Below are 23,668 nucleotides of genomic sequence, written 5' to 3'. Positions count from 1 at the left end.
TTCACTTCTTCAGGTGTCCCAGTGGGGCAAGGTTCCTGGTCATCTATCACAATAGATAGATAGATCTTTATGGGTTTCCAGACTATTGTGTACCACATTATTAACACTTACAGACACCAATTAAGCAATCCTTGTAAAGTTTTGTACAATCTGATGAGCATTTATAGAATGTGTGACCCAACTGGGAGAAGGGTAAAGGATTCTGGTACAATGAGATGGGCTGCTGGATGTAGTTATTTTTTTAATTCTTTTATGGGTGTGTCCTTGGGTCATATTCATCCAGTTTATCTCTGGGACAAGAAGATTCCTGACAGGGAAGTATTGTGCCTCAGGATTTAGAATTGCATGAATTGTTTTGGAAGCTGTATAGTTCACTCAATTTCATGTTGTCGAAAATGGCTCTGGGGGGAAGGACTTCAGACCCTTCAGAGCCCCCGAGCCTTAAATGGTAGACTGACTACAATTAGTGCTAATATATAACAGGAAATACTTTGAAATTCATGAAGAAGCAACAAACTATACTAAATCAAAGCATATATCTTTGAAGCACTGTTTGTTTCATGTTTATTGATTGTTATTTTAATAAGATGGATTTGGAGAAGGCATTCAACCGTGTCCCTTGAAGCATCCTGTGGGGTGCGCTCCAATAGTACGGGGTCAAAGGCTCGTTGTTACGAGCCATTCAGTCCCTGCACAGGAGGAGCGGGAGCCTGGTCCACATTGCCGGTAGTAAGTCAGACTTGTTTCCTGTTGAGGTTGGACTCTGCCAGGGCTGCTCTTTGTTACCGACACTGTTCATAAATTATATGGAAAGAATTTCTAGGCGCAGCCAAGGAGCGGAGGGGGTCTGGTTCGGTGATCTCAGAATCTCGTCTCTGTTATTTGCGGATTACGTGGTTCTGTTGGCTTCATCGGACAGTGACCTCCAGCTCTCACTGGAGCGGTTCACAGCCGAGTGTGAAGCAGCGGGGTTGAGAGTCAGCACCTCTAAATCCGAGGCCATGGTTCTCAGTCGGAAAAGGGTTGAATGCTATTTCCGGGTTGGGAATACATTACTGCCTCAAGTGAAGGAGTTCAAGTATCTCGGGGTCTTGTTCACGGGTGAGGGAAGAATGGAGCGTGAGGTTGATAGACGTATCGGTGCAGCATCCGCAGTAATGCGGGCTCTGCAACAGTCCGTCGTGGTGAAGAGAGAGCTGAGCCAAAAGGCGAGGGTGTCGATCTATGTTCCTACCCTCTCCTATGGCCACGAGCTTTGGGTAGTGACCGAAAGAGCAAGATCGCGGATACAAGTGGCCGAAATGTGTTTTCTCCGCAGAGTGGCTGGACTTTCCCTAAGAGATAGGGTGAGGAGTTCAGTTATCTGGGTGAGACTCGGAGTAGAATCGCTGCTCCTCCGCATTGAGAGGAGTCAGTTGACGTGGTTAGGGCATCTGGTTAGGATGCCCCCTGGACGCCTCCCTGGGGGGGTGTGCTGGGCATGCCCCACTGGGAGAAGGCCACGGGGCAGACCCAGGAAACGCTGGAAGGATTATATCTCCCGGCTGGCCTTGGAATGCCTTGGGGTCCTCCCAGAGGAGTTGGAGGAGGGGCAGGGGAGAGGGAGGTCTGGGCTTTCCTGCTTAGGCTGCTGCCCCCGCGACCTGACCTCGGATAAGCGGTGGATAATGGATGGATGGATAAATTAATCAACAACAAAATTTCTTTTTGCATATGTAGTTATTTTTCTACAATGTTGAAGTGCTCTCTGTGCTTTTCATGGTTGGTTCCTTCCATGTTCCTCATTCTGACAAGATATCCCTCACTTCCCCATGATGCTGAAGTGGATTAAAGGGGTTCAGGAAAAGGACAGATGGATGAAACAGGCATTATACAGCAAACACCATGAAATACAACACATCCACATGGGTTCAATTTAAAAATCTTTTTGCCATGTTCTTTTTGTCCCTTTCTTCAGACTACACTACAGTATCTTTAGGCTTAGCTGGAATCACTCCCAACCCTTGGTATTCTCCTTGTGAGTAGTGCTCACAAAAACGGTTACATATGCAGTAGCTAGTTAATGCTGAGCCCACATGTGCTGCATGGGTGACTCACTGACAAACACACTTTGAATGAGTCTTCTTCTCTCTGTTCAATAGTAAGGTTCATTTTTTTTTTTTGCTTGAATTAACATGCTTTCGTTCACGGCATCACCTCTAGGACTTGTTTGCCAAGTATCACTCTACCAATAACAATAGCAGTTCTTCATATTTATATAGCGCTTTTCTCACTACTCAAAGCCCTTTGTATATTGAGTGGGGAGACACTTCATCTACCACTAATGTGCAACATCCACCTGGATCAGGCGACAGCAGCCATTTTGCACCAGTGCACTCACCACACATTAGCTGTTTGGTGGTTAAGGGGTGAGAGATAGTTAGCCAGCTAGAGACGGTATGATTATGGGGCCAGAATGACTAGGTCATTGTAGGCAATTTAGCCAGGACATCAGGATGAACCCTTCTCTTTACGAAGGATGCCCAGTAATTTTTTATGATCATAGAGAGTTAGGACCTCGGTTTTACGTCTCATCCGAAGGACAGCACCAATTTTTAGCACAGTGTCCCTGTCACTAGACTGAGGTTTTGGACTCCACATTTAGACTACAGGGTAAGTGCCACCTGCTGGCCTCACCAACACCTCTCCCAGAAGCAATCTAAGATTTTCCTGGTTGATCTCCCATCTCCCAGGATGGCAAAGACCTGTGGCTTTATGGATTCCTCAGTCATCTATGACACTCAGCAGGGTAAAATATTAAAAAAGATGAAAGATTTGTAAAGTGTATCATAAAGAGTAGTGTAGAATATAATATCTCACCTCATTTTCTTATTGACTTTTCCTGGAGAGGCTCATGGTGGAATATACTGTAATACATTTCAGTTCATCCTTTCCTATATTTGTAGGAATTACTTATTTCTAACAATTTAGTTTATAAGCATTGCTTAATTAATGTCTCTGAAATTGGTTGCATGTATGCTTCTCATATGGAACAAAAGCTACACAAAGTCCAACAAACCATCAGTTCCCAGAATTCAATATGTCCAATTCAAGGCCAGAGTTTATGACAATTTCATCAGGTACATGTCAGAAACCAGCCTTAGGAGAGTTTTCAGTCTTTTGGAGGTCCTACTGGCACACACAACTTTCTTCAAATGGGCCAATTTAGGGTGGTCACTTATTCTGACAGTCCCACCACTTAGACCTAAGTACCCCAAGTAAAACCCATATACACAGGTTTCAAGCCCAGGATGCTGGGACTGAAAAGCAGCAGCTCTAAGCACTGCATCACTAGGAAAGTTTGTCATTTACAAAAATAAATTCGTGCTTGAGATTTTTTTGCCATGCTAATTTGGCTTATGAATATCATTTTATACACCTGCCTTTGATGTTGTATTGCTTGTTCCTGCTGATAATATAGTCTTATTATTACCATGTTTTATTAAACTGTGAGATTAGCATAAAATGGGGATGGTTATGGGATAATGATAGCTTCTAAATGTGATTTTCACACAAAGTCTGTCAGATTTGACAGCGCCAGCTATGGTAATGCATGTCAATAATAAAGGTTTACTGATATACATTTTTATTAGATTTGATAAGTGATTTCACCATTAACATTTAATGGAGAAGTGTGAAGTTCAGCCTGTAATAAGTTGATATGGTCATGTATTGGTGTATCATTTAAAAAGGGATGACGAATAAATACCCAAAAGATGAACAAAGGGAAAGCTACATTTATTTCCATTATGGCAAAGTTTGGAAAAGAAGGTACCATTGGGATGTTTCCAGTGTCACATTCAGTAATTAATGTAAGCAGTGTGGCAGATTGGTACACCTTGTTAAAATTTTCTTTTTGTGTCCAAAACATTTTTCCATTTCCCTTTTAGAGATCATTTAAGAGTTCTGACCCAATGAATGTCTATTTATTTGTGTCTTGCATTACTAATATACTTTAAGATAAACATAAATATATTTGCAGCTTATGTTTAAGTGCCATTTTGCAGTTTCATGACATTTTTACTGGGTCTTGAGGATGCTGTGCCCTATTCCTAGGAGTGGCATCCCAATGGCAACTAAGTACCTCATCACAATGTGTCTGAGATGACGACGGATTAAACCCACAGACAGTCTCAGTTTTGTGTTTAAAGCCTTCTGTTTAATGGCTCATGGCATTCTCTTTCTTAGCTCAGTTTATGATTTTAGCATTTTGGTTTAGTTGACCACTTGTCCTTTGCTTAATTATATTTCATAATTCTCATTTAGACTTTGCTCTCTGGTTATAGACAACAGCATCTTAGAGTTTTAGGCATTGTCTATCCTCACAGTTTCTTCAATATTATGTGTAACCCCTGGTTCATTTAATACCATCCTCACAGTTGTTCGCTAACGCTGTTGCCAGCAGGAAATTCAGAGAGGTCGGCTCGAACGAAAAGGCAGGGGACCTGGTCTGTGCTGCAGCTCCTCTGACCCACCTTCAACACTCGGAAATGGCATAACAAGTAGATTTTGAGTCCACGGCAAAGTCTGTGGTATGACAAGTTAGTCTTGAGTGGATTTTGCATGTTCTCACCTTGCAGGGTATATGTACAGTATATGAGAAACTTAAGAAAAATCATAATAAGAGCCGATATCTAGCACAATTTAAGGAATATTAAGTTTGGGGCTCATTTGACATCTTGAATCTTCTACTGTATATCCATTATGTATTGTACTTAACATGTATATGGAGTTACTAGCTGTGCTATCCATCTAAGATGGGTTGAAATCTATGTAGTCAAAGTAGACCTCAGCTTTAACGTTTACAATGCACCATACAATGCATATGTCTCTGTTGGTATGGGATTCATACAAGCAATGTTGATGTTAGTGATGCACCCTCTATTGGAATGATAAATGCAATTTATTTTATTACAAAAAATGTTTGTGATGCACCATTCTTGGAAAGACAGAGACATACTATAGCAACCAGATGGACACATTGACAGACATACAGACACTTAGTCTTTTATTACGATGGATTATTGTCACGTGTACACAGTGAAATGAAATTCTTACTTACATGTTCTTGTCGTCAAACAAGCACACTGCCGATCTCCGACATAATGATTCGTGAGTAGAACTATCTTACCTCGAAACGTCTGTCTTCCTTACCTTAAATAACTACCTTACCTTTGTACTAACGTTTTAGTCATCACTGAACTAAGAGGGTTTGTCACTGAAAAATGTATCATTAATAAAAGAAATCATTTAGAAGCAAATTTAAAACTAAAGAAATTGCTTTTGATGCTGATAACGAAATTGCTTTTAGGTATGCAGCACATATCATTGTACCTTGAATGTTTGTCATCATCCTTTCAGTGTCCTTTTATAACTGCAACAAAAGCAAGCGAAATGGAGGCAGCAGAATTGTCCAGTTGAAAAGAACATTCATAATATTTAAATAGGTATTGTTCTCTGGAAACTCTAGGGTACAAAAGCATTAACCTGGGAATATAAATATTCATTATCTTGACTTTGTAAGAACAAAAATGAGGTATAAACATCAGAACAAGTGAATCTGAACATTTGAACTGTGAATGGCTTTTGGAGTAAAGTAAAAATATGAAAGCTGTCAGTTGGGATACTGACTCTTATTGGTACTGTTCCTGTAGGTTCAGAGGATCATATTCTAAAATTAAATGGCTAGTGTATATTACTCTTACATATCCCATAGTCTCTGAAAGCCAATTTTACACTGTATGTATTCGATATAATGCCTTTCGCCAAGTATTCAAATCATATTGCATAGTCATTGCAGAGAGGTGCAATATCATTTGCAGCCCTGCAGAGAAGTGGCTTGAGAGCCTTCTGGGGAGGCAGACGTCTCTTCTTTTAAGTGCCACTCGCTTGTGCTCTACAGGTAGCACTTGAGTGTGTGCTGTTGTGGGCTTGCATTCTATTTCAAGATAATGCTCAACAGGCTTAGACTGAAAAGTCACTGCTTTACAAAACCATTCAAAAACATCACCAGGTAAGATATCCATAGTAATGCTTGGAGTAAATGCATATCCACGGAAGTATTAGGTCACCTAATGTCAAGGTGATGATGACACAACAGTAAATCTTTACTCCCTGCATTTGTTTTCTCAAATTAGATCTCCTGAATTCTGCTGTACCTTTTGGGTAGCTTTTCAATAAACTCTTAGGCGTTGTCAAATAAGAAGGAACTGCTCACAGCCGTCTTCTGTCAGAATAATATTGTCTTCATTTGGCAACTGAATGATGCTTTAACAGAATGCAGCTGACCCAAGACACTTAGGGATGGCATTTAAAACCACTTCATATGCAGTGCTTATAAAAAGTATTCATCCTTTTGATAGTTTTCACATTCTGTTGTTATACAGCCTTTAATCACAATGGATTGAATTAAGATTTTTGACACTGATCAATAGAAAAGGGCTTTTTAATATCAAAGTGAAACTAAATCTCTGCCAAATGATCCAGATTAATGACTAATATAAAACACAAAATAATTGCCATAAAAAAAGGACACATCTAAATCATCACTGTTGCAGCCAGTTGGTTTTAAAAATTAGGATTAATTCAATGGAGATCACCTAGATGGGATTTCAATTGATTGTTGTATAGATTCACCTGTAATCAGGAAGGTCCAGCATGCACTGAGTCATTCGTGTAGCTTAACTTGCCCAATGAAGACCAAAGAGCCTCAAAGCAACTCCATTAAAAGGTGATTGAAAAACACAAGGTAGAAGATGAGGAGAAGTTGGGAGAACCCACTGATACAGGCCATTGCCACATCCACCACACCACAGATCACCCCAGGATACCAAAGTAGGACCTGAGCACAGCCATGCAACAGGTGACACCTCATCGCAACACTAGTTTGAACTGAGTGAAACAGTGTAAGTTTTTTTTATAGTGGCTGGAGTGCCAATACTGTAACCAACCCCTGTGTTTTCCCTGCAAGTTGGTGACCTGCATAGAAGATGGAGTCACCAAAATATGCAAGTCGCTGAATATCCCTTGGAGTTCAGTTAAACCAGTTATTATGAAGGTAAAAGAGTATGGCACAGCTGTAACTATGGCAAAAGCATGCTTTCCACAAAAGCTGAGGGAGTGTTTACAATGACGATTAGTGAGATCGAAACCAGGAGACCCATGAGAGGTCTGAAGACTTTACAGCAACAGTGGCTACGACTGAGCATGCTCTACAACAACTGTCACCCAGATGTTTCACCAGTCACAGCTTTATGGGAGGGTAGCAAAAAGACAGGGACTGTTAAAATAAAATCACAGAGAATTTGCGGAGGGCACATGGGAGACTCCCAGTTCAACTGGAAGAAGGTTCTATGGCCTGATGTGACCAAATATGAGCATTTTGGCCATCAAACTAAATGCCGTGTTTGACATAAGCTAAATAATGCACATTACCCAAACCACACCATACTCACTGTGAAGCATGATGGAGGCAGCATCATGCTGTGGGGATCCTTCTACGCAGCAGGCCTTGGAAGGCTTGTGAGAATAAATGTTAAAATGAATGATGCAAAATACCGGAAAATGTTGGAGGAAAAAGTGATGGAGTCTGCAGGAAACCTGTGACTTGAGCGAAGATTTGTTTTCCAGAAAGAGAACAACCCCAAGTATAAAGCCAAAGATATACAAAGATAGCTTAAAACAGCACTGTTAACATCCTACAGTGGCTGAGTCAGAGTCCAGATCTCAGTCCAGTTAAGAAATTGTGGCTGGACCTTGAAAAGGCTGATCACTCTCAAAACCCATGGAGCCTGACAGAGCTTGAACAGTTTTGCAAAGAAAAATAGGAAATATTGTAGAGTCCAGATGTGCAATGCTGATTGAGACTTGCACACAAACACTCAAGGCTATCTTGGCTGCTGACTAAATACTGACTTGAAGGGATGAATTTTGTATTTTACATTTGCAGTTAATTTAGACCACTCTGTAGAAATAGACTTGTTTCACTTTGACATTAACGAGTCTTTTTCTTTTGAAGAGTGTCAAAAGACCAAGTTGCTTCCATTATGATTCAGTGTTGTACTATAATAAAATGTGAACACTTCTGAATACTTTTTATAGGTACTGTGTATGGATATTTTTGATATATATTACATTATGTTACTTTTTTAGTTTCATCATTATTATTTGTGTTTACTACCTTTCATTTTTCATGTTATAATTGTAATTTTTAGGCTCATAATTACAATTAATAAAAAAACATTAAACTGTGCCGGTACCACAATCCCCAAAGCCAATTTTATTTTCAGTGTGAACAAATCTTATTAATGTACTTCCTTTTCAATATCACTTCCGTTACACTTTTAAAGTTTACTCCCTGCTTGTCCTCCATTCTGCATGACAAATTGCACACATATTGCCTTCTTCTTATGTAACCTCTGTAAGAATGACAAGATAACACAAAAGAAATTTGGGAATCCACCCATTATACTTTAAGCAAGAGGAAGATTGCAATGCAACAGAGTGGTCTCTTAGGACGGAGTCTAAAACCTGTTGATCATTAACTAGCAGGAATATGGTGGCTTTATAGTGGGTAAGGAAGAAGAGGCAGGTCTCTGTGGTAAGTGGTAGGAGGCTTGGGAGTGGGTGGAAGGTCTCTGGAGGCGGAACCAGAAGTGCACTCTGTGGAGGGACCGGAAGTGACGTTAGGCAGATTTTGTTTCTGGGATCTGCAGAGGAAGGTAGAGAGGCATTAGTACCCTCTGTCAACCTTTAGTCCGGTGTTACCGCACACTTAGTCAAGCCCAACAACCGGTTCCCAAGTGCATGTGTATAACACCTTACACACTGGAAATGTTTTCTTTTTTAACTCTAGAAAGTGTATGTGATGTTTCATGAAAAAGCTTGATGAGAAAGAGGGCGACAACACCATGGTTGACTTTTACTTCACATTCCGCAATCAGCAGAGCTGCTTATTGGCGATTTAAAAAGAAATTGCTGAATTCTAAAAAGAATTGTAATAGTACATTAGAAGTATTTTTAAAGTGCAACCCTTCATATTTTTATAAAGGTTGTCCTATATTCCAAAAATTTACTAGTTTACTAGTTTGTCTTGTAACAATAATAGAAAGATGCACATCATTAAATTAATGGTAAATATTGACTAGCCTGGTGTGACAGAATATTGAAGTTTACATTGCAGTACTTGTTATGAATTTGTGTTATAGGTATCCTGTAGACTTTCTGGGTATGTATTTCTCATTATTTACAGTACATATCTTTTATTTATGGTAGTGATGTCATCTCATTTCTATTCTGTTTTTAGGTAGTTATACTCTTTACAGTTGCTATGAATTACACCATGTTGTCTCTTAAAAATCATTACAGCACTCTGTGATAGACTGGACATTCCATCCTTACTTGTGTCTTAACGTGTAACTGCTGCAGTACACATAGCCCTGGCTGCTTGAAAGATTGACTTAAAAAATGAAAATGCATGGCAAAGTTGGATGAATGGATGAATTTATTTACTGATTATTGTGGTGGGGAGCAAACTAATTTTGTGTTACATTGCGGATAATGTTCATCCATTCATTTTCATATCCGCTCATCAATCCATCTTCCTAACTCACTTATTCAGGATATCCTATCCCAGCATGCACTGGGTGCAAGACAGAAAGAATCCCTCGCCAGGTTGTCTGCCATATCTCTTTGTTAAATTCAATTCTATTTATTTCTTGAATTCATATGTTCAGTGATATTTAACTGTGAAATCCTTTGTCTCTTTTGAATTGTTGCTATTTTTCATGAGAATTGTCAGGACAGGAAATAATAATGTTGAATGTTTAAATATTATTAACATGTACTAGGTGTCATATTGATCAAAAGCAGTAGGGTCAGAATCATATTATTCTTACTAATTGAATTGCTAAATGTTTCATGCTTTTTTGTTTTGTCGCCAATGTTTTAATCCATAGGATGTAGGATGAGCTTCTTTCTAAGATGTTATCGGGGTTGTGATAAGTGAAAAAAATTACCCATTCATCTTGCTAAAGAAAAGCTGTAACAGCCTTTGTTCAGAGCAGAGATGATATATTAAATGGGCTTTCTATGCAAAACCTGTACAAATGAAATCTCCCCTAATTACAAACTTGCCTCGCGCATGTAGGTCACCTTGATTTCTGTCTTGTCAAATGTTTGATTATTACTTTGTTTTAGTGACTGCCAGTTGGTACATTTATCACTGCTGCTGTGCCACCACTCTAGAGTTGTGGGCTCGAAATCCCTGCCTGGGCACTCATGCCTGCATAGATATTCCACTGGGTTTTACAATTTTGCTCCCACATTCTAAAGATGTATGTGTTGGGTTAACTGACTGCTTGTGCCATACGATAGGCTGGTACCTTGGCCAGGGTTTTTTTTTCCTGCCTTGCTCCAATACTACAGTGGTAGGCCATATATAGTGAAATAAGAGTAAATGCATATTTCCTTACTAATCCCTTTGTTGAAATAGCAAGGAGAAGGTGGTTTAAGATTAGGAAATTGGATTAAACAAAACCTTGACTCACAAGAATGAGAGTTACTTAACTCAGTTATATGCACAAAAATGCATTTTATAACATCATTTTTTAAACATTGCTTCTTCGCCTAAAAAAAAAAAAAAATGATGTTATAAAATGCATTTTTATGCATATAACTGAGTTAAGTAACTCTCATTCTTGTGAGTCAAGGTTTTGTTTAATCCAATTTCCTAATCTGAAGCCACCTTCTCCTTGCTATTTCAACAAACATTGCTTCTTCACCTAGGGCGGCATGGTGGCGCAGTGGTAGCGCTGCTGCCTCGCAGTTAGGAGACCTGGGTTCACTTCCCGGGTCCTCCCTGCGTGGAGTTTGCATGTTCTCCCCGTGTCTGCGTGGGTTTCCTCCGGCGCCCGGTTTCCTCCCACAATCCAAAGACATGCAGGTTAGGTGGATTGGCGATTCTAAATTGGCCCTATTGTGTGCTTGGTGTGTGGGTGTGTTTGTGTGTGTCCTGCGGTGGGTTGGCACCCTGCCCACGATTGGTTCCTGCCTTGTGCCCTATGTTGGCTGGGATTGGCTCCAGCAGACCCCCGTGACCCTGTATTCGGATTCAGCAGGTTAGAAAATGGACGGATGGATGGGCTTCTTTGCCTATTTAGTCAATTACAATATTTCTACAATTACTGTGTGTCAAGTTTGTGCCTGTTCCTTAACTTCTCCACCTTTTTTAACACACTTTTTTGTTTCATCTCTGTACTTTTTCTTTTCTTTCCTAATTATTTCCAATTTAGCTGAAAGCCTTAGCAAGTGAAATATACAGTTAGTGTTGTTAGTTACTGTGGCCATTTTGGCTGCAGTCACCTGAGAGGAATACATTGTAAAAGACACAGCTTTGTATGCTTTTGCCCCACTTCACTTTTATCTACTTATCCTTCTTTTTAAATCGTTCCAGGGCCAGATTAAGACCTTTAGATGCCCTAAATGCTTAAAAGAACTTGGTGCCCCATGTGTATATATATATATATTTATATTTATATAAAATTTAAAATATTAACAATAATAAACCAGTCAGTCATCATCCAACCCGCTATATCTTAACTGCACGGTCATGGGGGTCTGCTGGAGCCAATCCCAGCCAACACAAGGTGCAAGGCACGAACAAATCCCAGGCAAGGCGCCAGCCCACCGCAGGGAACACACACACACACACACACACACACACACACACACACACACCAAGCACACACTAGGGACAATTTAGGATAGCCAATGCACCTAACCTGCATGTCTTTGGACTGTGGGAGGAAACCGGAGCACCCGGAGGAAACCCACACAGACATGGGGAGAACATGCAAACTCTATGCAGAGAGGACCTGGGAAGCAAACCCTGCGAGGCAGCAGCACTGCCACTGCGCCAACGTGTCGCCCATAATAAACCATAAAATTTTTTTTTTTTTAAATGAAACAAAACTTACAGTAAGATGGAAAATGATATTTTTAGTTTTCTTACTTTTTTTAATTGCAAAGTTTTTGATCAAATCCTCAAAACTAATCTTATGTAACACAACTGCTTCTATACTTGGTAGAGATAAGGCATCCAGCCTGCCTCTGTTGTTATTATTTTTATTATAGGTATGTAATTTTTTCATTTAATGTGGGACCCCCTTTTTTTGGAATCTGGTTCAGCTGCACCATTTGCAGTTTTGCACCATATGGTCCTTGGTAAATCCGGCAATGGAAAATTGCTGTGGTGCCCCCCTTCCCCTGATGTCCTAAGCATGTGCTTCTTTTGCTCAATGGTTGGTTGGCTGGGTGGTTCTAATCCTTAGATATGTAGTAGCTGAGTTAGTAGTCATGTTTTAAGAAACTATTTACTAGTTTGGTGTTGTTCTGTTGGGCTTAGAGCTCTTCACTTGTGATAGTCAATTTTGCAGCCTTGTTCTGATTTCTAAACAGTTCTAATAGGCTAATATTTACTTGATTATTTTGACCCTTTATGTACGTCAGTTTGGGTAAAAGCATCTAATAAGTGAATAAATGTATGTGTAGAGCAGTAGGTCAAGGATTAATCTGGCTTTGACCTTGGCTTTTGTTTCTTTATTTGCCTTCTAGCTGTGCTACCCATCTATAATAATTCAGGTTGAAATCTAAGTAATCAATGTAGACTTAATGTTTGCAATGCATCATATGTCTCTGTAATTTGACATTTGGTTTCGGATTCGTAAAAGCAATGTTAATGTTTGTGATGCGCCATCGGTTGGAAAGACAGAGACATAGCAACCAGATGAGCACACGGTCAGACACACATTCTTTTATTAAGGTGGATTTTACAATGAAGCCTTAACTGGTATGAATTAACTTTTTCTTTTTGAGTATTTTTATTATTTTTTTTTTACTTAGTTTTTTACTTTTCATTTAAATACTGTATTACTGAGTATTTTTTCTCTGTTAATTTATATTTACTTTTGCAGAAAGTTTCTTATTAAATTATTGTTATGTAGTGTCTCTTTTTGTTAACGGATTTAATTTTTAGGCATAATTTTCTGCTAATTACATTTTTATCACTTTATCACTTATCACTAAATTCCTTATTAGATTGATTTGAGTTTTGATTGCCTTCAAATCATTTTGGCTTTAATATTTCAGGAATAATTACACTGTAATAAGTTTATATGATGAAAAGTTTCTTTATTAAACAGCAGATTATTCGATTCAAACCAAGTGTGAAAGGAATGAGAAATTCTGGTGAGAAGGGTTGGGGTGCCAACTGGATACCCCATTAATTAAATAATGCTTGCATCCAGTCATCACTGTCCTTAAAACTTGCAGGGACCAGATAAGGGACAGAAGGGGCACAAGGAAAGGCAGTTACTGGCTGTGTCCCTTTTTTGTTTTTCTTCTCCTTATTGCTTACCTTTTGAGTGGCAAGGGGATGCATCCCTAGGCCTGCATTTTTGACACAAGACAAAGAGTTTCCTGATTGAAATATATTAACGTAAATGTTTTATTGCCGTAATACTCTCAGTTGCATTTGAAGCTGGAAAAAGTAAAAGGCCAAAGAAAACATACAAGAATGGACCGTAACTTGTATGGTGGGACAGACTGGCTATCCCAGAGTGCTGTGCTCTATCTGTGAGTGATAGAGATTATAAGAATAGTCAGGGACATTGGTGCAGTCTGTACGTGGAATTTGTTACATCTTTCTTCATGATATTACTTACTGAGCTAAATTTTTAGTCACAAAACAAATCACAAGTCCCAATCCGGTTACTTTCTGTGAAATATGTTTTCTCTTGGTTGTTTTTGAACTGTAATTAATTAAAGGAAAAATGTTAGTGACTAAAGCTTAAATGCCCGATTGTGTGAGCTGTTTTTATTTATAGTGCAGTCATGACAGTACAAGTTTGAGGACTGTTCAGTGTCAACGCGTTGCGTCCAAAGTCCACAGCAAGACTAGCAGGGAGTGACTAGGAGCACAAGGAGGCCAACAGCCGTGTGTTTCTTTACACACGTACTGTACACTTGCATGGCAACACCTGCAAAAACTGTGTTGGATGAAATGTACATTATATTGAAAAAAATGACATAAGTTGTGGTATGAAAACCAAGAGACGTTATAGAGAAAAACTGGTGAAGGAAAAGTTGTATAAACAGGAGAGGCTGAATAATACATTAGGTGCAGAAAAAAATGAAAAAGGTGATCAGGGACAGCTTCTCTTTGTTATTCAAATGTTCTTCATAGATAAAAATAGTTTAGTCTTGTATTTTTTGTTGGTACCTATTATTGGTTAATGCAAAAACAATCAAAATATGACATTAATTCTTAATGTGTTTTTTTCTCTAGTGGAAATATAGTGCCCGTTATTAAGTGGAATTTTGAATGTGGCTGATCGTCACTCCTATTATGCCACATGAAATATTTACAATGCAGTAGTTGGCCTTGTTTTTTTTTTAATTCTTAACATTTTATTAAGATACTAGGCATCTATTTGTTTGCTTTCCATATACATAATAGCATTATGTGATAAAACTGTTTTAGGGAAAATAAATGAAAATTGTCGACTCATTTTTGTTTTTTTTTTTGTTGTTTTTTCTAGGATGCTCTATTATCCCTTGGTTCTGTCATTGATGCCAGTTCTTTGCGGGAAGTTGTTCAAGAAGTGCTCAAGGAAGTCATTCCTAAATTGGTATGTAGCTGTTGCTGTGGCAAATAATAAATAATATCTGTCCATTTGAACAATGTTTGTCTGTTTCACTAAATTTGTATTTCCTCTAACCTTAAGTTCAATTTGTTTTGACTGGTGAAAACATCCTCTTTAATAAAACCCCTGTGTGCGTCCAGGTGTCGTGTGTGTGTGTCTTCTGGTGAAGTGCGCATGCGCGGAGCCACACAGCACGTGTTCAGTCTCTTCCTGTGCATTCCCTTTGTGTGCAGAGAGAGAGAGAGGGAGACACACACAGGTGCGTGCGCACGCACGAGAGAGAGACAGACAGACAGACACGCAGGCCCGCGCGAGAGACAGACACATACGCATGCATGCACGCACGCACGCACGCACACACACATACACACACACAGAGGCTGGTCCGCATGGGGGACAGACACGCACGCACACACGAGACAGACTCGCATGCACGCACCCACACAGGCCCGCCACAGAGATAGACACGCACGCACACACACACAAACGCGCAGGCCCGCGACAGAGACAGACAGACACACACACAGGCGCACCCGTGCATTGTTGCAATGTTACTTTTCTTGGTTGTTTGTTAGATTACGAATTTTTCAAATGTTCATTTTTTTTCCCTGTGCTTAAAACTCATTAAAAAAGGTGTTTTTAGCGAGCAGGTCGTAAGGCTATAGCGCGAACTCTTGTAGTGTTAGTTTTCTCAGTTGTTCAAAGTTTTCTTAGTGTTATTCAATGTGTTTACATTTAGTTTACTATTACACTGTGCATTTAATGGTATTATTAACTATATTTGTGCTTAAAATCTTAAAAAATATATATTTACATACAATTCATACGGTCTGGAGTGGATTAATTGTATTTACATACAATCCTATGGGGGAAATTACTGTCCGACAAAATTACAGGCATTTTACGGAAATACAAACCAGTATTACTGAGAGAGAAAATTAAAGGCACACAATACAGTGACACATATTACAGCCACATACAAGGTCCCTTGCCATTTAATATACTGTAGACTGTTCCTACTAATGTTTATGCACTACTGTTCTAGCACCCGTTATTGTAACGGACTTAATTTCTAGTTCTAAAATAATGCTGATGCACATTAAAAATGTGCACTTAAATACTGATTCTCGGTCTGTTTCTGATCAGACTGACAGTCAGCTATTCTAACGTTGGTAACAATAGTTTAGCTACTGCCAAATGTATCTATTACTCCTTTACTCTGAAGTAATAATATCTTAAAAAATGTTTTGTGGTGTTAATTATGCTAATAAAGTATCAGTACAGTGTTTGTTCATCTCAGTGCAGCATTGCGTACTTGTAAGACCATGTAATACGGTGGTGAAATTACTTATAAATATGAAGGATTTACAGGTCTTATACTGAAGTATGTAATATCAAGGGAAATATGTCTCACTTAAGCCAAATCTGACCATTCCAAAGTGACGATATTTTAGTAGGCCACATTGCACAGATGAATAGATACTTTACTAATGCTTTGTAGGTGTGATTATCATCAAAAAAGCAATCATTTTTATGTCTTGTTACATAACAGTATATGAGTACTAGATGAAATGTTTTCCAGATATCTTAAATTGTACTGTTGATATCTGAAAATGCATTTGCGATATCTTGAAATAATTTAATGTACTTTTAACGATATCTTAAAAATGCGTTTGAGATATCATGAAATGCAATTTGAAATACATTCTAAGGTATCTCAAGTGGAGCAGAGACCTATTTTAAGATATCTAATTCTTTTTGAGATATCTTAAATGTATTTTCAAATATCACAACATAACTTCCTGAACATTTCGAAAAATCCCAAAATAGACAGCAAGTTCTATTGAAAGAATAAGAAATTTTACAGGAAGTGATCTTGTACTTTTTTGAAATGTATTTCAGATATCTTGAAATGCCTGGGGATGGATTTTAAGACATCTTGAAATATATTAGAGATATAATGCAAAATGAATTTTTTGTCAAGATATACCAAAAATGCATTTAAGATTTCTTGAAATGTACAGCGTGTCATTTCAGTCATTCCAAGATATCTTGAAAACTATTTGAGATATCATAAATGCATTTCAGATATCTTGGAAAAGATACATTGTTAGATATCTGTAATTCAGCTTGAGATATCTAAACTGTATTTTCAGATATGTTAAAATGCATTTTGAGACATTTCTAAATGTTAATTTGGCTACATTTATAGATTTTACTACTTGGTATCTATATTTCTTTGTGTGAAGAAAAAATTCCTAATGTTTGCTCGAAATTTACCCCAACAACAAGTTTCGAAATTGTGTCCTTGTGTTCTCGGTCCACTGGACTAATTCTCTTCATAATTTTAACACTTCAATCATGTCACCACTTAATCTTCTTTTGTTAAAACTGAAAAGGCTCAGCTCTTTTAACCTTTCTTAATAATTCATCCCCTGTAGCCCTGGAATCAGCCTCGTCACTCTTCTCCGGACTTTTCCAGCCTTTTTTGTTGCTTGAAGACCAAAACTGCACACAGGACTCCAGATGAGTCCTCACCAGTGTGTTATAAAGCTTGAGCATAACTTCCTTGGACTTGTACTCCACACATCAAGGCGCTATATAACCTAACACTATAATTCCTAAATCCTTCTCATAAGGTGTACTTTCAATTTTCTGACCTCAAAAGCTTCCTTGATAAGCTTTCCTCAGTAATTTAAACTATTAAAATATTTGCAGTAACCCTCGGCATTCTCTTGCTAATCCCACTTTTCCATCATATGCTAATTTAATTTCCTATCTAGGAAAATGTTGCTTTGTAGTATTGTGTTTATATTGAGCTACAAGCCTTTTGCTGGCTACTGGGGCCAGGGTTCACGTGACTCTTTGGCTCCTGCAGTGTTTTACGCTTACCCCGAGTGTGTGAGCACATGTGCAACATGAACTTTTGGGTTAGTGTTGCGTCTTGCTCCTTATTCACCCCATTAAAATGGGCATCTATCTTTTTTGTTTTAAATTATTTCTTGGCACAAGTATGAGCTTTTCCCAGTCAAGGCTTTGCAGTACAAGCTGGTGAAGAGCTATGAAAAGTCCAGAATTTTATTTTCCTTCTTTAAAAAGTACCAGCCAGTACTAATTTTAGAAAAAAATAAATGTATCATTGTACCGTTCACATGATCTGTTGTGTAATTTTTGATGGGATTATTTAGCTAAAATTTTATAACCACATCTGCTGGTAGTGTACTCTTCAAGTACTCTTCAAGTACATTCTCTTGAGGTTTACTGGTAGTGTGAGTAAGACTGAGGTTAATGAAATAACTCCATGATATGAGTGAAAAATTACATTTTCTTGCATATGGATATTGTGTGGCCCCACCAGTCAAACCTTTACAATTACTGTAGGTATTATAGATAGAGAGATATATGCAAACACTGAACTCCCTGCTAATCACTCCATTTATCTATTATCAAAACAGCTTTATTCAGTTCAGGGCTGTCTGTAATAAACCTTCGTCCTTGCTTTCAGGAGGAGAGTGTGCCTAAATTATATGATGCCTTCACTGGAGGATCAAATTAGATATGTCCTTCCCCAGTTAGTGAAGTAGCTGTCTCTTTTTTAATAGAATAATAGCCTGGAGCACTTTCTGTAATGGAATTCAGACCCTTGCAGTAGCTATAGGGGAATTGCCTTTCCATCCCCTTTTGTCACATTTTAAGGCACTGCATGATCAGATGGGACTGGCCTGATTTTCTCACTTTTATCAGTCCTTATATGACAGATCCGTGGATTATGCAGTGTTTCTCCTGAGTAGTCCCCTCCTGAAAAGAAAGCAGAAAAGGTTTCTAAAGTTATTACCTCCTTAGTAATGGCTTCTCCAATGCTCGAATCAGTTTGTCCAGGGAAGTGATTTTTTTTTTTATAACCTTAGTTAAAATCACTTGTTATTTTCTAGTATACTTTGAATTGTTTGTAACTTTCATTTGTAACAGCTCTGCCCATGTAGTAGTGAAACAGGACAAACTTTTTTAAAATCAATAAAAAAAAAACTCATATCGCTAACTAAGCAGAGGCAAGATATGCTCCAAAACGCAGAGGCAGAGTAATTTGAACAGAGGTTGGCGCATGAGTGAGGAGGGCCCTGCCTGGCTCTCTACTCCTGATGTCCCACTTTCACCTCACCTCGGCCCACAGCCTCTTGGAATAACATGAATATATCGCTCCTGCAAGCGCACTACGATTCTTAGCGCGATGAGAGAAGTCGCAAAATCAACAGTACTGTTCAAGCAACTTATAGAAAAAAACCTGATCTAAATCCATTAATTAGTTTTCTCGGCCGTTAGCTAAGCAGAGGTAAGGTGCGGCCCAAGGCAGGCACATGAGTGAGGAGATTTCGGCCCCCTGCATGTCTCTCAGATTCGTGCAAATAAGTCAGTACCACAAGCGAACTGTGATACATAGCACAATGAGAGAAGTCACAAAATCAACTGCAATGTTTAAGCAAATTATAGAAAAAAACTCGATGTAAATCCATTAAGTAGTCCTCTCGTGAAACGCGGACAGACATACAGACAGACTTTATATATACAGGTGGTCTCCAGGTTAAGGACATCCAAACAATGACATACGAACGGGGCACAGCTGCAAGGCATGCGCCTCGGTAACTGCCGCTCTGTCATCTTCAGCCTGGGTATGCTGCAAGTGGTGGCTGGACAGAGGCTGGTGGGGGGTGATTTCGCTGCTTGCGAATTGTAGTGTCCCTCGGGTGGCTCCCGGCGGCAAGCAGTTTCACTGCCTACCCCCAACACACATGGCTGCCCATTCATTTTCATTGGGCAGCTGGTAATGCTGCAAACGTTGACCCGGTTGTGGCTGAATGGAGGCCGTTGAGGGTGAATGGGGCGGCATCGTGTAGCATTGTAGTGGGCCTCGGATGGCTGCGTGTTCAATTGGGGTGGTGGTGCGGCAGACACTGCAGACAGCATGCAGTAGTGGAGGTGACTGTGAGGGGGGCTGGGGATGAACCGCCCCTCGCAGCCCCAATTCATTCTCAATAGCAAGCCTGCTTGTACTGTTAAACAGATAGCAGGAAGTTGTCTATTGTCAGTACAGGGTGGCCCAGATCTAATTATGCAGATCCAGATCGTCTGGATGACTGATTTATGCAGGGACGATTCCAGTTCTGCGTGAAGACAATTCTTCATGTCGTCAGTTCGCACACTTCTCTATGGTCCGGGATTTTTCGGGTGATTTTCTATGTAATAAACTGAATATGTTATAGTGTAATGAAAATTGCATGATTAGATCTGGACAACCCTATACATCACACGTGTTGATGTCTGGCGCCTTCCTGCTGTGATAACGTGTACAGTGCTGTGCAGAAGAGCTCATATTAACCTTGTGTCTTGACCCTTCAAGTATGACTCTGAAACACAAATCTGATGCAAGTGCTGTTGATACAGTAAAGAAGAGAAAAACTATCACCATTGAAAATAAAGTAGAAATAATAAAAAGGTCAGAGAGAGGTGAAACTCCATCATTCATTGGCAGAGCACTTGGTTACAGTCGGTCAACAATAGCATTTAATAAAATAATGTACCTGTTTCAACTTACATACAATTTCAACTTAAGTACAAGCCTACAGTCCCTATCTCGTATGTAACCCAGGGACTGCCTGTATAGTGATGAGGTGGTCAAGTCAACCATAATAAAAGAAGCTTTATGTTTATCACACAGATTATGGGGGAAATATTCAAAAAGAGGATAATAAAACTGATTTTACTTAATCTTTATTTTATAGAGCCCCCCACACACAACACACTATCACAAAGAGCTTCACAAGTCAAAGCAAAATATACTTCTTAAAATACATGATGAACTGTAAGTCAGTCTATATCCTTACACAGGGTCACTGGGTCGGCTGGAGCCAACCCAGCCAACACAGGGCACAAGGCAGGAACAAATCCTGGGCAGGGAGCCAGCCCAATGAGGTACATGATGAATTGGGATTTTTATATTTCAATTTCAATTTATTCCTGTTATGCAAGACACAGATTCATTTATTTTTAAGTATAAAGAGGTAATTCCAAAGAGTAGTCACATAGGAAACCCTATATTCTAACACCAAAAGGGGAAGCAAAAGTATTAAAGCAGGTAGAAAATCAAAACTAATATATAACTGAAAAGCATATGAAATTTCTGAAGGCACAAACCCTCAGATGAGTTGTTCTTTTCAAAGAGGTTAACTGCAGACACTAAACTTGCTGTGTCTTAGTCTTTCAAAGACAGCCGCAGCGATCACACGTGTGTGCATGGACACAAGCTATAAACGTGTAGTAATAACATGAAGTGTTACAATGACTGAAGAATATATTTACTGATACAGTAGTAGGGTTAAAAGAATTGCATAGTACTGCAGATAAAAATATAGCACTGATAATTAAACAAAGAAATAGCATCCAGTATATACAGTACAAAGAAATGTCCACATACAGTGGTGTGAAAAACTATTTGCCCCCTTCCTGATTTCTTATCCTTTTGCATGTTTGTCACACAAAATGTTTCTGATCATCAAACACATTTAACCATTAGTCAAATATAACACAAGTAAACACAAAATGCAGTTTTTAAATGATGGTTTTTATTATTTAGGGAGAAAAAAAAAATCCTACATGGCCCTGTGTGAAAAAGTAATTGCCCCCTGAACCTAATAACTGGTTGGGCCACCCTTAGCAGCAATAACTGCAATCAAGCATTTGCGATAACTTGCAATGAGTCTTTTACAGCGCTCTGGAGGAATTTTGGCCCATTCATCTTTGCAGAATTGTTGTAATTCAGCTTTATTTGAGGGTTTTCTAGCATGAACCGCCTTTTTAAGGTCATGCCATAGCATCTCAATTGGATTCAGGTCAGGACTTTGACTAGGCCACTCCAAAGTCTTCATTTTGCTTTTCTTAAGCCATTCAGAGGTGGATTTGCTGGTGTGTTTTGGGTCATTGTCCTGTTGCAGCACCCAAGATCGCTTCAGCTTGAGTTGACGAAAAGATGGCCGGACATTCTCCTTCAGGATTTTTTGGTAGACAGTAGAATTCATGGTTCCATCTATCACAACAAGCCTTCGAGGTCCTGAAGCAGTAAAACAACCCCAGACCATCACACTACCACCACCATATTTTACAGTTGGTATGATGTTCTTTTTCTGAAATGCTGTGTTCCTTTTACGCCAGATGTAACGGGACATTTGCCTTCCAAAAGTTCAACTTTTGTCTCATCAGTCCACAAGGTATTTTCCCAAAAGTCTTGGCAATCATTGAGATGTTTCTTAGCAAAATTAAGACGAGCCCTAATGTTCTTTTTGCTTAACAGTGGTTTGCGTCTTGGAAATCAGCCATGCAGGCCGTTTTTGCCCAGTCTCTTTCTTATGCTGGAGTCGTGAACACTGACCTTAATTGAGGCAAGTGAGGCCTGCAGTTCTTTAGACGTTGTCCTGGGGTCTTTTGTGACCTCTCGGATGAGTCGTCTCTGCGCTCTTGGGGTAATTTTGGTCGGCTGGCCACTCCTGGGAAGGTTCACCACTGTTCCATGTTTTGCCATTTGTGGATAATGGCTCTCACTGTGGTTCGCTGGAGTCCCAAAGCTTTAGAAATGGCTTTATAACCTTTACCAGACTGGTAGATCTCAATTACTTCTGTTCTCATTTGTTCCTGAATTTCTTTGGATCTTGGCATGATGTCTAGCTTTTGAGGTGCTTTTGGTCTACTTCTCTGTGTCAGGCAGCTCCTATTTAAGTGATTTCTTGATTGAAACAGGTGTGGCAGTAATCAGGCATGGGGGTGGCTACGGAAATTGAACTCAGGTGTGATACACCACAGTTAGGTTATTTTTAACAAGGGGGCAATTACTTTTTCACACAGGGCCATGTAGGTTTGGATTTTTTTTCTCCCTAAATAATAAACCCATCATTTAAAAACTGTATTTTGTGTTTACTTGTGTTATATTTGACTAATGGTTAAATGTGTTTGATGATCAGAAACATTTTGTGTGACAAACATGCAAAAGAATAAGAAATCAGGAAGGGGGCAAATAGTTTTTCACACCACTGTATACAGGCAGTTTTAAATTTTTTAAGTCTAAATTTCAGTTATTCTAGGTTAGCTAAATTCTGAATAGGGTCATTTTGCCAGTAATAGATGAAAATTTCACTTGAAATGTAAGTCACTAGAAATGACAAAGGACTGATGGTACTGTAAATGGAAGTAAATGAACCGGATTAGGTGACAATGTGACGCCCGGTAAGGGTGTATAAGCAGACATTTAGCATGGGTTGAGGCAAGTAAGATTTTCTTTTACTAATACACTGGAATTTTATGAGAAAACATAATTATCGAGGACAATGAAGTGTTAATTAGATTGACATTAAAAAATGTTTTTATAAGAAAGCACAAGAGAAGATATTCACTTACAACTACTGGTCCACAACAGAAATCAGAGGTTCAGGGCACAATGTGCACTGTTGGGTTGGTTAAGCATGGGAATCCATACAGGAAAGTTGTTTTTGTCCATAAGCAAGGTGGATTATCAGAGGCATTGGGCTCAGCAATGGCAGTACAATATTTTTTTCATATGGTGTCAAAAACATGGTGAGAGGGGTGTGAAGCCTCCAATAAGAATGACAGAGCAGGCCAGGGTCTCCACCTGCCTGCCCAGATAGGCTGCCAGCCCCCAACTGCTAATAACAGATTTTGATCAAAGAAGGTCCCTAATGTTCAAAATGAAATGAAAATCATTAAAAAATTAAATGCCTTATAAGGGAAAGGGAAACCACAAACCTTGTAGAGAAATTTCAAACCAAGAATCTTTATAAATTGAGAATTGATTGACAAAATTTAGAAAATTGCAAAAATTGAAAAAAGCAATCTGAGATGAACAAGTTCCAATACATACACAATTC

The 23,668-nt window shown here is 39.1% G+C and overlaps 1 protein-coding gene across 3 annotated transcripts in view; it reads left to right on the top strand.

Annotated features, from left to right (window-relative positions):
- Nucleotides 1-23,668, top strand: part of LOC120523931 (cGMP-dependent 3',5'-cyclic phosphodiesterase) — a 798,989-nt gene that overhangs the window by 519,305 nt on the left and 256,016 nt on the right. For all 3 annotated transcript variants that reach the window (XM_039745642.1, XM_039745643.1, XM_039745645.1), the window contains one exon: nucleotides 14,637-14,726. In XM_039745642.1, coding sequence (XP_039601576.1) covers nucleotides 14,637-14,726 — 90 coding nt within the window. The remainder of the gene's footprint in view (nucleotides 1-14,636; nucleotides 14,727-23,668) is intronic.

This window comes from Polypterus senegalus, chromosome 2, assembly GCF_016835505.1.
Source record: "Polypterus senegalus isolate Bchr_013 chromosome 2, ASM1683550v1, whole genome shotgun sequence".
Classification (NCBI taxonomy): Eukaryota; Metazoa; Chordata; class Cladistia; order Polypteriformes; family Polypteridae; genus Polypterus; species Polypterus senegalus.
This window is presented reverse-complemented; position numbering and strand designations above follow the sequence as displayed.